The sequence below is a fragment of the Anguilla anguilla genome, chromosome 12 (genome assembly GCF_013347855.1).
Source record: "Anguilla anguilla isolate fAngAng1 chromosome 12, fAngAng1.pri, whole genome shotgun sequence".
Lineage (NCBI taxonomy): Eukaryota > Metazoa > Chordata > Actinopteri > Anguilliformes > Anguillidae > Anguilla > Anguilla anguilla.
This window is the reverse complement of record NC_049212.1, coordinates 19,726,822-19,743,948: the sequence shown is the minus strand read 5'-3', so window position 1 is coordinate 19,743,948 and position 17,127 is coordinate 19,726,822. Positions and strand designations below refer to the sequence as shown.

The 17,127-nt window shown below is 40.5% G+C and overlaps 1 protein-coding gene across 3 annotated transcripts in view; it reads left to right on the top strand.

Annotated features, from left to right (window-relative positions):
- Positions 1–17,127, top strand: part of plch1 (phospholipase C, eta 1) — a 63,694-nt gene that overhangs the window by 2,606 nt on the left and 43,961 nt on the right. The window contains exons 2-3 of one of the 3 annotated variants that reach the window (XM_035384885.1): positions 2,841–2,966; positions 6,874–6,981. In XM_035384885.1, the coding sequence (XP_035240776.1) occupies positions 6,903–6,981 (79 nt within the window). In that variant the 5' untranslated portion in view covers positions 2,841–2,966; positions 6,874–6,902. Of the gene's footprint in view, positions 1–2,840; positions 2,967–6,873; positions 6,982–13,696; positions 14,100–17,127 lie in introns of those variants that run through there. The other 2 variants (XM_035384884.1, XM_035384887.1) reach the window with 2 other exon arrangements.

Genomic DNA, 17,127 nt, shown 5'->3' with positions numbered 1-17,127 from the left:
TTCAGGTTTTTCATGACCTAATTAGTGTCTTGTATTTGTTGCACACACACACATTCACACACACACATTCACACAGAGGTGATTCCACAGAGATCTTGTGCTGAGGACTGGAATTATTCAGCAGTGGGTATATCAGGAGTAGGTGCACAAGCTATCCATAATTCAAACCTGCACAGGCTCAGCCTGCACTGAGCTCAAATGAAGCCACAGCGCTGCTGCCTTTGTAACAGACATGTGAGAGATCTCCCCTCTTAAAATAGGAGAATCCTCACACCAGATTTATTCTTCTTGTTTCACCCACATGAACATCTTTACAGAGCTCTCTCTTTGTGTGCTGCCACTGTTGACAGCATTGTTTGTTTTGATGGTCTTGACCGTTGCCTGACATTGCCACTGACCGTTGCTACTTGCTGTGTTTGCTCCACTAGCGTGTGTTTGCATGTCCAGTGCATAAACAACTGTGGATTAACAGTAACACTTGTGTGTTTGTTTCCCTCTATTCTGCAGGGAGGGTGTCATCATTTGTTGTTCTTCCTGTACTGCAACTATAGTGTAACTCAGAATGATATGTGGTGTTGCCCTGAACCTTACATAATATGAAAAGGCTGTGCGCATAATGGTCCACCAGTTGACAAGTAAATGGCAAGTAAATGACTATAATCGAAAACAAAGCCATTTGGACTAAAGGCAAGTTATGCTGAAAGGAATTTTTCTCTGAAATTTCAGAAGTGTGTTCCCTTCATATGACACACCGAGTGTCATTTCCCCCAAAACCCTGTTAGAGGTACTTGAAGCATAAAATTATAATCCCTTCAAGGCTCTGACTGTGTTTGCTGAATGGGAGGGGTGACCTCAGCAGGTCTGTGTGACAGTGTGACAGCTGCTGGGTGGGGGTTTGGGGAGGTTGGAGTGTGCGTGAAAGTCCCCACTTTAGGAAATGCATTTGACCTATAAAGCATCTCAACTGATTCCTGAAGGGAGGACATATGGAGGAGCGAAATTGCATTTCCCCCTCCCTTGAGACCTGTGCTTTTGTTAGTCCCTGTGGGTCAGTCAGTTCCAGCAATTGTGTCTGATGGAGATCTTCATGGGGGGTGAGCTGGCGTGGGGCTGCTGAGGCTCACAGAATTTTGGCTTGGCCAGTGCACTTGTGCCTCTCATGGTCCGAACTAGTGTGTGACTGGTGGATGTGCAGCACCCACTCTAAAATGACATCTGAACAAGCAGGGTGACTCCAGGTCAACAAGTCTATTTACAGGGCTCTTCGCCTGGTGCATACATTTAAAAGCGGCCCATTCCTGCCCAGTATTGGGAGTCCAGGATCCAAACTGTAATCAACCTTTTGAATCACAGCAATGTTTTTTTTTGTGTGCTTCAATTTCCATTGATCAGAGATTTTCTCTTTTGATGTGCCAGAATTCCAAAACAGGAGAGCAATCAATTAGCTTCCAATTCTAGGTGAGTATGTGATTGCAACCTTCAGCAGACATCATTTGAGGAGACTTAACCACACTGGCAGGTTGAGTCATAGTGCATTAGGATACTGGAACCCAAGGTTGAAAATCTCAGAACCAGGGTCAGCGTATGGTTTACAAGGTATGAATTCTTCAGTGTTTTTTCCCCTGTAATTCAATGACTCAAATACAACTTGAAAATGTGGCAACTGCTTTTAAAATTCCAACAAATTGACAAAGTTTTCCAAATAATAACTCAAAAGAAGCACTTTGAACCCTGACATCAATATTTTGTTGGGCAAAATGTAGTAGATTAAATTTTCATGTTAATCTCCAGAAGTGCACGGTTGGCATATTTGTGCCGAATGAATATTTGGAGCATAAAGGGACAGTGGCAGTTTTAATGTGCAGAACCATCTCTGTGGCAGTAGTGTGTGGGTCACACTGTGGGGTGTTGCTGAATTCCCGCATAAAATTCAGTCTTTTGAAAAGGCTGGTGAGGAAATCCATGGAACGCCGTTCTTATTTTTGTTTGTTCTTGAGTCCATTTTTGACAAAAGAACAGAGGGTTCGTCCACTGGTAATCTCAACTGGTTGTATGATATTTACAAACCACACAGCCTGATGGAATAGTGTGGGAAAGAAACGGCTGTGTCCAAATCAGTGTGCATGCCTCCTGTATATGTGCTTGTGCTTATGAGTGTGTGTTTCTGATGGAGAAATAAGGGAAATATGGCACACAAAATTGTAAATAATGGGAAAAAATGTTTTAATGCTTAATTTTAGTATTAAAATTGACAGCAAGATTACTGGGATGCCACGGATGGTTTGCTGTGCAGAGCATTATAAATGACTTCCCATTTTAGAATCCTATGAGCTGCTTGAAACATTTTTCAGAAATATTTTATTAAGTGCAGTCAGCAGAGTACATACATATTGTTTGTATTTTTGTAACCTTCTTATTTTACACAGTTGATGCGTTTACACTGTCTGTCTGTGTCTGTTGACGTGGGAATTTCCACATTTCGCGAACAATGAAGATTATATTCTATTCTGTTCTATGTTTGTGTCATTACCATAGAAAAAGTTTCCACTTTGCTTTAGTGAAGTTATCTGCATTCACAGTGTGTTCACGTTTTTTGTTTTTAGAATTGCAAAAAGCCTTTTTGAAATGTAAATTGCATTAGATTAGATACTCAGCTAGCATTGAGGGGTAATTCAAACCTCAGTCATAACTATTTGGTGATGATGGCATTATTTCACAAAATTGTATCCGTTATGTGGCAGGAAGTGGCATTGTAACAGTTGTTCTCTGCAGTACTCAGGAGTCTCTGAAGCAGATTGCTCTGCCAGGCTGGTATCACCCCTCTCACCACCTGCCTGTAGGTTGTCGTTGCAGAGAGATGCCCAAGGGACTCCTCCCGTCTCTCAAAATGACATTCAACCCTGTGCCTGCAGCCTTTGGCACCCAATTCTCAGTGTGATGCTAAAGCTATTGACGGCATGCCCAAGGTGGGTTCTCTGTTTTCTATTGTCAGTGGCCCAGAGGTCTGAGGCCGCCCACAGAACTGCTATACAAGCGTGATATACTGTAGTAGTGTGTGAATCACACTGGCCCTGCCTGTGACATGAGAGGAGGGTAAACACACACACACACACATACACACATCCATACACACATATGCACACACACACATGCACACACACATATGCACACACACACACACACACACACGCACACACACACATTCTGCTGGTGATAACAGGGGAGCCACTGGAGAGGAGATTAAAAGGTTGCCTGTGTGGAGCACAACCCAGCAGCTGGTGATGGAGACTGCAGTCTCCCCGGGAGCAGCAGGTTGACATTCCCACAGTATTCTCAGCCTCTGTCTAATATCCTAATCTAATGCTAATTGACTCATTTGGCAGAAACTGGTTGAAGAGATTAAGGCTTATAAAGGCAACAATTTTCGATGAACTGCAGATAAACTGTCCATGAAAAAGATGGATACATCTGAAACACGCCAGCAGTGATTTCCTTAAACAAGTACAATATTTTCCTATAGTTTCATTTGGATATTTCCAATTCACAAATTTTTACTGACAGCAAAATTTCCAGTATTAATTAATCTATAATAGTGTATACATTACTGTGTAACATATTTAATGTGCTGAGGTTTAGTCCAGATTTATTGTGAATGTGGTCACTTTAGCTTGAGGAACTGTGTTGTGTATAACACCTAGGCCTACATGTTCTTGAAAATGGTCTACAGTGCAAACCAGCACATTGAGCCTGTAGGGTGAAGTCCCGTGGATGTTCAGTGACACAAAACATTGTGTTCCAGTTAGATGAGGTTTCGAAGAGGGCATCCTGTGTTCGTCTGAACAAAGCGCAGTGCCCTCTCATTTCTGACCTCTAGCTGGCAGATCCCTTTGCATCTCTTTATATTTATTAATCATTTGTGGATGTTGAGGAAATTTCATGTCATTCATACATCTGGTATATTCTACTGAAGCTATCCACATGATATTCTCTGTAGGGCTGAGTACCAAAAGCCAGATGGTTAGCATGCATAGCTTCAGTAAAATATTCAGCAGATAGAATGCTAACCCTACATTATGTAAATTCTCAGACCACCGCCCTCCACAGCCATCATCCATCTTTGATCACTTTTTGCTTATCCTTTACCTCTTCTTCCTCTGCATGGTCTCCCCCATTTATGCTATCACTTCATCCGTGCGGTCGTCTTCCCGTTCCCCTATCCCTCCTCATCTCTATCACTCTATCTCTTAATTCTCCTCTCCCTCCCTCCCATTTCTCATTCTCTCTGTCCCCTCCTGCTCCATCCTGCTTACATGTCTGCTTTTTTTCTCCTCTGAGTGAATAACAGTCATAATGGGGGGCACGATTCCCGGAAACATGAAGCCTCGCACCCCAGCCTAAAGTGTCAGATTTCAGGGCACTGCTTTACTTGGATACGCTCTTTTGAAAAGAAGTGTCTGGATCAGTTTTCCCCAGGATACGGGGTGAAGGGTCAGACTCCTTTGACTGAGGTTTACGCGCTTCTCCTCCATAATTGGCTTGGTTCTGTCTTCCTCCTACTCCTGTCAGACTTCTACCCACAAGTTTATTTCTGCTTGTTTTTGCAGGGGGGTGGGCAGTCTTTTTCTGGCTGTGTCTGCATTTTGTTAATTCTTCAATATCTTGTTCCTTGTGTGAGAAGGTCGACAATTATAATCAAATGACCTCAGTGCTCATGTTGCTCTAGTTGCTTTGGTGGTCATATCCATCTTATTGGGTGGCCACAGTGGTGTAGTAACTGCTGACCAGCAATTGTAATCTAAAGGTTGCTGGTTCAAGTCCTTGGTGGGATCAGCCAAATAATAAATGATGGAATGAGAAATCAGTAAAATGGGCCATGCAGAGTCAGAGGTCTCTTTGTACAAAAGCAGTACAAAACTACAAATGTATACATTATTCCACTTTATATGTTAATGTAATATTTCACTTTTGTTTACATAAATTCTTATTTGTGGAGAAATTTCTCCCAACAGTCGGTCAAGGTGAGTGCCAGGTTGGTGCAGAATGATTCTAGTGAAGGCAACGTTTTGATGAAGACCTCGGGTGAGCAGGACTGCTTCAACTGTGACTGCACTTTAACCTCTAACCTACTTTGGAATGATTTACAGAGTGAGGTTGTGAGGTCAGCGCCTGTCTTGAGTTCATCTGCCATTTTTGTAGGCAATGAAGATCTCCCTTTTCATCAGAAATGTTTCCAGGATTTATGGACTTGTAATTAGTCTTAGGAACTCTCCCCCGGTTCAGGCAAAGTGAGTGTAGAGAGGACAGGTGTTATTACACAGAAATGAACATACCGACTGAGAAAGGACTGCCAAGTAGTACAAAGTACAACCAATTTTGTCTGAGTACATATTAAAAAAGGAAAAGTAAATAGACAGTGGCAGAAGGACCTCAGTTATGCATATTGGGGTCTCTATTGTCAATTTGTTTTTTTGCCGTAAATGCATTCATTCATCCACCACATTAAAATAAAAAAGAAAGGAATTTAAAGACAATTATGAGGCAGCATAGGCTATGGTTTGGTTGTGGACGAGAGAGAGAGTGTGTGTGCGGGGGTGTGTGTGTGAGGCCGTGCTTCAATATTTATTTTGTATTGGGTGTGCATTACAGAATGATAAGCTAAAACGTGAAAGACCGTGTGACTTCAGTTTGGATTTGAGTGAAAAGTAGAATGGATCTATATGAACAGGTTCTTCTCTGTATACTGGCTTTATGAAATGATTACATAATGTGTAGGATAAACCAATCCATTCTTACTTAATACAAGGCCTATAGAATATGTCTGAAGGAATAAAGTAAAAGAAATAAAAGCACAATGGGATATTGAATGGAAGGACTGAGACGAAATGATAAACACATTTAAGGATGCAGACAAAATTAATTAAGATATTTTAACAAGATGCTTATGCTTTATTGAATGAGCCTGATGCGTTAAAAACTCCCCCCCCCCCCCCCCCCCCCCCCCCCCCAGAAGAGGAAGAGCAAAGAGTCTCAGGCAGAACTAGATTTACTTGAGAGAACCATCTTTCTGGAGGAATTGTGCCTTACATTATTATACGATACAAAACTGTGAAACCCATTGGTAACATGACAAATATTGAAATCCGCATCCAGAAGCTTCTCTTTGAATCTGGCAACAACACAAAGCAGGTGTGTAATGCAGATGTGTAACACAGATGTGTAACGCACGACGACTTCCAGGTCTGATCGCTTTGCGTTCTCATGAAAAGAACAGTTGTCTGAGGTCAAGCGTTTTGCCAACATTGCCTTCCGCCGAATCTCGTCATAATCAAAATCAAGGGCATGCATCCACAAGCCTCCAGCTGTTTATTTCAATCAGGAGTCTTTGTTTCATTTAATCACCATTGCACGATGATCTGGACAGCCACAGTCAACGCACTGCTGTCCAGATCATCGGCCGGGGTGTTCATTTTGAATTGTTATTTTATGTTTTTGTGTTTGTTTAGGAAATATATATAGCATATAGATGTCCCTCAAATGATTAACAAGGTAATGTGGGAGTTTAATTGCAATAAATTAATTTTTTTTAATTTAGCTCAAATGATGGCCTAATGAGTGTGCTTAATTAAAAAAATTAAATTAAATTTAAAAAAACTAAATAAGATTTTGTAGGTAAAACGCAGAAACATGTATTATTGTAATTCAAACCTCACTGTCAGGACTTGTTTGAGTTTGTATGTCTGCATGTGGCAGATTTCACAACTTCAGCTTTGAAGTGTCCTTTCCAGCATTCTCTGCTGAAACGGTAGAATACACAGTAGTCTGAGTCTGCATAACCAAGTACTAACAGTGTCTTCCCCTCTCTTCCATTCACAGGCCTCCCTCACACACAGCTTCCCTCCACAATGAGCTCTCGGCTGGCGGACCAACAGGGCGGCATGCAGTACTGCCGCCACTTCCTGGCCGACAACAGTGCCTTCCACGGTGGGTCTCTCCGTCTACCCTTCCCAATTCTGCTCTTCTGCGCTGACATGCTTCCAAGACCTCGAAAAACATTGTGAAAACATGGGCTTGGATTGATTTATGTGTGAATTATTTGGCTGTGAAATAGTTTTGCCATCTGAATATGTACTTTGGTTCAGCCGTGGGATTTGGCTGTCATTTTTAGCTGCAATGTTCCGCCTACTTCTGCAAAATAATCCATACTTTGGCCACCTGACAGCATAATTTGCCATTTTTAATGCCCTTGTGACTTTTATTAATATATAAGGAAAAAAAGCTTTCCATAATGCAGCCCGTTCTAAAATTGTTTCATAACTGTGGGCTGCAGCCTCTCCTGCTGTTGGTGCTATACCATTTGGTCTTGGGCTACATCAGTTAAGACTTATTGAAAACTGTCAAATGAATGACAAAATTTCATTTGACTATTGGGAATCTGTTACGCAGCAGAATTACATTACGGGAATACTTGAAGTGTGATGGATTGCGGTGCTGTCACTGGAGTTTAGACATTTCTAATGTCCTGCATTTTGTCATTTTTAATCCCTGTGTTACACCTGTCATGAAATAAATAGCATGTGTTTGCGCAGCGAGACACAAGGGGGCAGTGTTTTATATTCTTTGTGGATAGGTGAATCCTTCATTTTTTTCGCTTCCTCAAGTCTTTGGAATGAGTGCCGTTGCACCATTTTAAATGCAACTCATTCGGCATTTAATAAAAATCAGCTGGGCCTGTCACAATGGTCCTGTGGTGTTATTAAGACGGTTAGGATGAAAACCTGCCCAGGCTCAGGAGACAGCTGCTTAGTTCTGTAGCTGAAATCGTCTCAGGTAGTGCTGCTGTCACAGATGGCCACAGCTGGTTGTCAAAACAAAATAATTATTGGATGTGAGATTTCTTTTTGTGCGTCATTTTTGTGGAAAGAACACTATACTGGCGATGGGGCAAGGAGTGGCGGGCGGGGGCTGGGGGTGTGCAAATACGTTTTTTATGTGATTCTGCCAGTGAAAAAATTACAGCACAAAAACACACAAATTACTTAATAGCTAAACATGCTGGTATATTATTATGACTGTTATCATAATTCATTAGTAATTGTTTAATGGTGGATGAGTAATGGCCACGTGTAGATGTCTGGCTCTAGCTGTACGTTCCGGGGGTAATAAACCTGTCACAGGCGCAGACAGTGGCGCACCGAGGGGAGATATTGCTTGTGTTGAATGAGCTGTCTCTGCTGCTGTACCCAGTGGGAAAGCTGATGTATAGCTGCCATCAGTCAGGACAGGGGCCCGCGTCGGAAACTGTGCTCAACACCGGCTTTGGGTGAGCTTGTGTGCAGTCCTCTCCCCAGATTTAAATACCTTTCTGCTCTGCTCCGCGGTATGGATCAGAGAGCAAGAGACAGACTAGACACTCAAAGACCATTCGACCGGTTTATATTATCTCCTCACCCCATTCGTCTTTACGTCTCTCTCTATCTCTCTCTCCGTTCTTCTGCTCTCCTCTCTGGCTGTGTGTGGCGATGATGAGCCTGCTCTGTTGGGGAAGAAATGACAGGATAATGGTGAAATGAGTGAAAGGGAGGGGGGTTGTGCTCCCAAGTTGTGGAAGTCTGGAAGGAATCTGAATTGGACAGCCATGTAATGGTTGGTGAAGCTGTGGAGATGAAGGAAACGGTGTGGAATGGGTTTGGGTTTTTTGGGGGGATGTTTGGGGCTGATGGTTGTGATGATGTACATTGTGTGACAAATGGAAGCGTTGTAGTCTTGTGGAGGAAAGTCACTTAAACATCTTATTAAACCAGTGATAATCTCAGTTTAAACTATTTGGCCCCACCCCCTGTCGGTACTCACACAATTGCTTTTTATGTGTCACTGTGGCTCTGTGCTGATTCAGAGCTTAAAATGGCTTTTTGTTGCCTGTCTTATTCTGAGCTGTACAAATAATCCACACTGCAGCCTCGTATCCATTAAATTGAGATGGAGGTTATAATGACTACACAGAGCTTTGAATGCAGAACCGTCTGTAAGAGGTGGAACATGGGGGGGAACATCATAGTAGTGCATGAACAGACCTGCTGGGCCTGGGGTTTACACAAGTGTTCAAATTACTAAAGTGGTATTCTAATACAGCTGGAAAACTGCTCAACAGAAGCATCTCAGTTTGACTCCATGTCGCTGTATGTGCTTGAGAGGAATCCTGTGATGAATTTGGAACAATAAATGAAGGTACATGATGTACATTGTATAACATTATGAGAATTCATCAAGACTACATTATGCCAATGTCTTTGCATGTGAAAAATGCATGTTTGCGGAATAGTAAAGATAATGAATAATTAATAATTATTTATGTCTTCTGTAAAAAAAAGCTGGAGAATTAAATGTTTAAATAGCTGTTTCAGAACCTGCAAATAGAAAGCATTTCCAGGGTCTGATGCTCTTATGTGTGGATAGAGGTGTGAGTGTGGAAGGGCAGTTGAACTTAAGAGGACTGAGTGCCTTTCAGAGCTTTTCCCCTGCAGGTGCTATAGTGGTTTCCTAGCTCCATAGCATGCCTCATACCTCCATCATCCTGCTGTGCTGGCTGATGGGGGTGAGCTTTTGCAAATGAAACCCTTCTGAAACACTATCCATAGAACATAGACCATTTTAACATCAGATCTGACAGGTGACAGTAAGATAAGAGCAATATTTTGTCAGAGCAGATATGCCCCCACACAGCACAAGAACATTTTAGATGACATTCCAGAAAGGAAATAGAAATGTGCTTCTGTGTGCTTGGTGCAACTTTACCAATATATTCAGCGTTTTCAAATGCCCTACCACAGGGGTGTATAAGGGGTGTAGTTAGTTGCAGAGTTAGTTGCAATACCATGGATGTGACATACATGCTTAAACGTCCTTATGGTCCAGCATAATGTGGGCTAAAGGGAAACCTTTCAAAATTAGAATTAGAAAGCATGGAGTATTTTTAGAACAAGTGACATTAGAATCCCAGTGGTGGTCTGTTTTATAAAGAACAACCATAGTGTTTCTAGCCTAGGATACTGGGGTATTGAAAAAGTCAGTGCACTGTGCTGGGGCGGAGATATTGATCCTATTTAGGGAGATTTTTTGAGTCTACAGTGCGATGAAAAAGTATTTTCTCCCTTCCTGATCTCCTCTATTATTGCATATTCGTCACACTGGTTTCAGGTCTTCGGGCAAAATGTGATGTTAGACAAAAGAAATCTGAGTAAATACAAAACACTTTTTAATTTATTATTTTATTTATTTAATCAAACACCCATATCACCCATGTGAAAAATAATTACACCCTTTAACAATAAATGGTTGCTCCACCTTTAGCCGCAATAACTGAAACCAAACACTTGCTGTAATTTTATATCAGTCTCCCATCACTGTGGAGGACCTTTTGGCCTTTTGGCTCTTTTTTTCATAACTGCTTTAATTCAGACAATTAGGTTTTCAAGCATGAACTGCTTGTTTCAGGTCCTGCCACATCATCTCTATTTGGGGATATTTGGTGGATTTGGTCAAGTGTCTGTGTAAAAAAAGAAAAAAAGGCATTTTAACTAAAACTAGACAAACTTATCTTATATCCTGTATCTAATCTATATCTTGTTCCTTGTTCTTCTCTTATTTTAGACTATATTTCCATTGCTAATTATTGTTACTTGTTTTTGGCGCTACATAGTGGATGATATTACATATATGTGGCAGGTTAATTTCATTTTGACTGATGATTTTTGCACCTCTAACCATGTTTTCTAGGCTGTGTCGCCCCACACATTTTAAGAGCGTTTATGGGAGATTCACATCCCACACATCCAAGAGATTTTATTGTGCAGTACTGAAATGGTATTGTATAAATTGTGAAACTTGTTCTGATGCTTACCCATCAGTTGAAATATTAACCGACATGGTTGAACAAAAAATGACACTTTCTTTGGAGCACAAGGTAGGGTGCAAGTTTTCATTCTGGATTGTCTAATGGGAACATGTGGACTCTGCACCCATCGCCAAGTGTATGCACATTTATTTTCTCACAAATATTTTTAGCTGCAGCTGCTAGTTGAGATGATGTGCCTGGTGAAAACCTGCCTTATTTTTATTTGGAATAAACACTGGCAAAATTCTTGTTCTGGCAAATCAATGTCTGTAAGAATCCATAGCCAGTCTGTGTTTATAATTCTTGTGCTTTACACTTGCTCTCACACTCACGGGTGTGGTGAGACTTGAGTGAAATTGTCTAAATCTACCCAGATTATTGTCTGTGCCTTTTGGGAGAAAAGTATGTCTTCTAGTGCAGAGTGTTCTTTCACACAATTATTGATTCCTTCACCACTATTTCTAAACCAACCAATCGGGATTTAAGGCAGGAATTAAGGCATTAAGATGTTTTGATTATCAGAGTACTTTTTACCAGCCTTTTAAGAGATACTACTCACACACGTTCCTGGTTTTGCAAGGATTTATTTTTCTAACTGGTGAAATCATTTGAACGGCTGATACGCACAAACAGGCATATGAACACACAGACTGCAGATGATGGTTTTTATTTTGTTTTAAATGCTGAGAAAGATGCCCAGGAAAAATGCAATGTCATTTGCAAAGCCTTTACTCCTTTAGTGTCACTAAAGATTTTATGAATATCTGAATTATGGATGATTCTGGAGGCTACCCGCAATAAAAATGGCTGTGAAGCAAAAAAAAAAAGAAAAGAACCTATTGTAATTTTTTTAACGCTCCTTTGGAGGGACGTTTCGGCTTGAGGTTCAGGAGTGATTTTGAGATCACTTTCTGCTGACACTGTTTTTTGATTGAAACTGAAAAGAACAGTTTTATTTTCTCTTATGCTTGTTCTTTCATCTACAACAGCTCACATGTTTGTTGTTGAGCAAATTTTCCATCATTGGGGTATGTGATGGGTGGGCTTATATGGTTTATTTATTTATTTATTTGTTACATAAGCCACAGCCTTAACTTGGAGAGTTGGATATGTTGGCTGCAACATGATATGGGCATGACATTTTGAATTGGAAAGCACAGAATCTGATTTTATTATCTGATCTAATCTAATCATTTCTAATCATAATCAATCTAATGTATGCAGCAGTATACATCGTCTGTATTATTTTTGACTATGTAATGGCAAAAGTATGCCTGTTTGAGAAGCATTATCGCATCAATAGTTGCATCATTATATCCCCTACGAACTGTAGATGTGAAATAGCCTTCCATTTGCCAATATAATGCACTTACCGTCTTATTCATTTGTCTCAATTAGTCTTAATTGCCTTTTAGGAAGAACATTAGGTGGAATAACGGCGACCCCCTTGACACTTACGCGCCCGATTTGCATAAATGTTCTTCACTCTCTCACAGGGACAAGGTTGGGTTTACTTAAGAAAATGTATTGGCTGGCTTGACAACTTCATTTGTGTCCCCATGATAGCATAGCTAATTCAGTTTGTATATAACCGGTCTCCACCGTATCATCACCTTTCATTTTTTTTTATAAACCCTTAAAAATCTCTCGTGAGGTCTTACTCATCAATTTCAGTGTTTATCGACACTATGCATAAAAATAGCTCATGGTGTGCTTGGAAACTACTCGCAGAACGTAAACGTCTGGGACTGTTGCAGGTTCAATTAGGTGGCTAATGAAAACTGTCTTGTTGTCGCACGTGGGAGGCTGTGGAATTAGTAGTACCTATGTATTCTTCTGGCTGTGAAAATCAAGCGTAATGCATGGGCAATTAAAAATGATTCCTTCTTTTTCGTAAAAAAATGTAATAAATCTAGAGAACGGAATACGCCCTGGACCCCAACACACACCAATCTATCATGCAGTAGCTGAACCGAGCGTATCTTAAGTAAGACCACATTGACCACAGCTATTTTTTTGGCACGGAAGAGATTACTTAGGGGTTTTTTGGACGCGTCACATCTTACTTTGACGATGTATGTCATAATTTTAAAATATCTGCTTTTAATGACATGGCGGCAATAAACCCCGTCTAGCGCTGATTGATTGGTTGATGTAGGAAATGTAGGAAATTAAATCCATAGCCTACTGGCCAGCAATAATAATTTAGATTTTTCAAAACGTAAATAGTGGTTACACTCACCTGTTTAATATTGTGCCATTTTCACTTCAGGTTTTCCAAGCCAAGGGCTCTTTCATTGCATTGGAACTCTCACCTCTTTGCCTTAAGGAGAATAACGGTGAAGTAGGTCAACCTTGAACCTTTCATATTGGATCACTGATGGCTTTGTGAAAGTTTCCGCGTACACTCTCGGCATTTGCTTGTATTGACAAGGGATGATGAAGAGAGATAACGGACAATCAAAAAACGACGTCGTTCATTAATTTAATATCTCCTGACAACCCGAGGGTCATTCATCAACATCCACAAAATGACCACCCACCCTGTGTACTGACACTTTATGAATTTATTCCGTTTTAATCAGTGTTTATGTAGCCTACATCATCTTTGGAATTAGTACTTTTTGTTGTCTCTGATAACGTGCCACGCTCGCTTTCTTCTACCTTCTGGTTCATTCAGAGACCCCCAGCTGTACAACCCCTGTCCTTCCGAAACCCCCTCCTCTCGCTCCGCTTTCGCGCATATTTGTCTGAAATCGGCGTACTGGCGTTGACTGCGCTGGTGTGTGGACTCCCACTATCTCGGCTAAGAGAGCAGCGCAAGCTTTTCTCGGGGCTGATCAGCCCCGTGCAAGCTCGCGCAAATAGACGTTTCTGAGCGTCTGAGTCGCTTTCTTCTCCTGAACACATTGGATAATAAAGAGTTATGCATGTAGTCCATTATTTGGGAAAAACGTGGGAGTTGTACGATATTTTGTAGCGTCCCGTTGTTTCTTATATTTTTAACAAATTGGCCATGGTATTATTTGCGTAGAAAATGTCCAAACATCACCACAGGACGCAACAAAATCAGCACTCTGGATTTGACGCCCCCACCCTTTTTTTTCGATCTGATTTTGGAGAGGAATTATTTGATTGAAAGAATGCATACAAAAAAACAATTTAATGGCAGATCTTGAAGTTTTCAAAAATCTAAGTTTTGAGAAGGGTGAGTACCTTGTTATTATGAGTCATTTTGCGGCCAAGAAGTTTGAAGACGTGTAATCTGTAAGATTTTATTCTGTTACGATGTCTGTTTTCGTGTATTCTAATGTTGTTTACCACGACGACGTCTTTGTTAAGTTGTTTGGACCCTCGTGAATGTGGTGCAGTCGGATACTGTTTCAAATGGCATGGTACTTTTTGCAATTTGATTGCAAGTAGCCTCCATAGGTTTTCACGAATCATTTTAATACGTTTTAATTCCATGAATCCCAAATTAAACTAAGTCATATTGTCGAAAGCAGCACGGTGTTTCCCCAGTGTTTCATGGTAAAATATTTTGCTTGTAAAATATTAAATATTTAATGCAAATTGTCCTAATTACCGTTGTGTAGCTCATATGCAGCTACGAATATTTTGTTTTGGTCAGGTTATTATAAAGGGCGAGGGATGTGCATGGCCAGAGATGCGAAATTGGTTTATGATGTTTTGGCAATCGACTGCTTGTCACAAGAGGCACAGCAGACGCCCACTGCTCGCCCCCGAAGGAGCGCGATAATGCAAAGCTATGAATTGGAGCTGTCCATGGTGCTGCAACGCAGTGCCGTCCGGCGCGTGCTGAATGAGAAGAAAATATAAAGTCGTCTTGTGGGATGAAGTTGCGTGTTCATCCATATATAGACAGACAGGTCCTTAAATTAGACAGTGAGATGTAGACCGAACGAAATTAATTAGACCAATCTCGTCACTATAGGAGGTTTTTAGCCTTTGATTTAGTAAATTATTGTTTTGAAAAAAACAAAAATAATTTAACATGAGGTGCTGGGCGGCCCAGCCCTTGAAAGTTGCTGTAAACTACATTAAATGGTTCTTCTAATGTGATTTTGATTTTTAGATAGCACCTGTTAAAATCACTGAGTAAATGAATAAATATACGCATGTAATGCTGCCATTTATCAAATTGCAATCATTTTGATAGAGAAAAGAAATTTGCCTGCATTGTGCCTACTGTGACTTTTTAAAGGTATGATAAACATTTTGAGAATGAATTTTGTTAGAAGTAAGAGAAATGATGGCCATTTGGGTGGGACTTGTTTTTGCTGAAGAAGTCGGTCAAGGGGGTCAGCTTGTTGCCCCTGTCCTCATCCTACAGGTTTCCTTTGTACACATTGGACGCAGGCCACTTGCTCCTAAAATGATGGTGTTTATTTATATGCTAATAAATGCATGTGTTTAATTGTTTTACTCTGGTGGTCTGATCAAGAGTGGTGAGCGTTGAATTGGTATAGATGAATCCAGTGGGCATCACCGCTATTATTATGCTTTTGCAGACCTACCCTTTGCTGACTTAACACTTTGTTATCTGCATATAGAAAATTGAACAATGCTCTATGGTATTCTTGCACATGGATGGTGATATGAGACATCCCATCAGGTTATGATTAATATGTGGTGTTGAGGGTTCCCCTAAATGAGAGATTAATTTGTATATTTATGAATTTATTAACAAAATTGCCGACTGTGATTTCTACTACTATTCCTTATACCAAAAATGTGTCTTATCTATAGAACACTAAACCTTGGGTTATTGTTAACAATTTTGTTTATTTTCAGATACACAATAAATATAAAACCATATTTCTAATATTCATATGTGTGAATCAGACTACGTGAATGCATGGCACATAGAGACTGAGTTACCTCTTGAGGAGGAAAACCCATTTCTATTCCTGTCCATGTTCCCAGCCCCTGTGTCTTTGCATGTCAAACACAGTGCCAACAGTTAGGCATGTTCTCAGTTCCTGGAAAGCAATTAACATCAATAATCAAAGTCTTCATGCCGGTCAGGTGAAATCTCATCGCTGTGTGTGTGTGTGCATGCATGTGTGTATGATAGATAGAGAGAAACACAGAGTGTGGGAGACAGAGAGAGAGAGGGAGACAGACAGACAGAGAGAGAGAGAGAGAGAGAGTGTGTGTGTCTACAAGAAGATATGCAGTACTCCCACGAGGAAAGAATTGCTTTTTCATGTAAATGTGTTTTCTGCCCCCTTATGATGACAAATGTGAGCTATTTGGCTCTCGAGTTCCTTGCTTCTGGCAAGGAAGCTTAGTGAGACCTCCTAGTCAATGGACACTTCCTGTAACATCGTTCACTGTTTTGGCTCATCAGCATTAGAGAGGATTATTGCGTAGCCCCTCGTTTCATTCCACCTCAAAATGGGACTCCACCTTTGGGCTGCCGCCATAATGAACATATTTGTTGTGTCGAATGAAATACTGATTGTTCTGTCAAAATGGCTGGTATACAACTCTGTAATGGGAGCCTTTACTGCAGCGTTCAGGATTTACTCTGCCCCTCCTCATTATCAGGAGACGGAAACACTGATACAAGGACTAATGCTTATGAAAATAAAATATAACATTAGTATGTGTATTTTCAGGGAAATAATTGATATTCTTTAATATTACCTTGTGCTCAATGTAATAATAATATTCACTGTAGATATTCAGGCTTAGTAATTTGATTGTCACTTTCATATGTGAGGCTTTGTGTACATTTCAGAATGTAATGTACACATTCAATTATCTACATTGCCATGAGAAAAATTTATTTGTATTTCGCATTTTTTATCTTTCTTATGTCTATTGCATATCGCAAGGTATTCCGCATTAGAAGGGTGGTCATAAATCATAATGTAAAACCTGAGGTGCTTTTTACTGCTCTTTTCTATATTACACTTGTTTCTTTTTTTCCTGCAGTGACACTTACTGTGTTGGTAATCAGATGCCTCATTTGAATGACTATGTTAGACTCACATTGTTTGACTGTCATTTTTGCCAGGCAAATCATTATTTAGGTTATTAACACATTCCCACATCAGAGGCCATTTAAGTTTTCCATATCATTTTAGGAGGTAAATCTATGTAAGCCTCTTTCCACAAAGGAACAACACTTGGCATTCCAACCTACATCCCTGTGGTTGCCAGACTGAGGGCCAGACTCAAACTCACCCTCACAGGCTCCTTGCTAT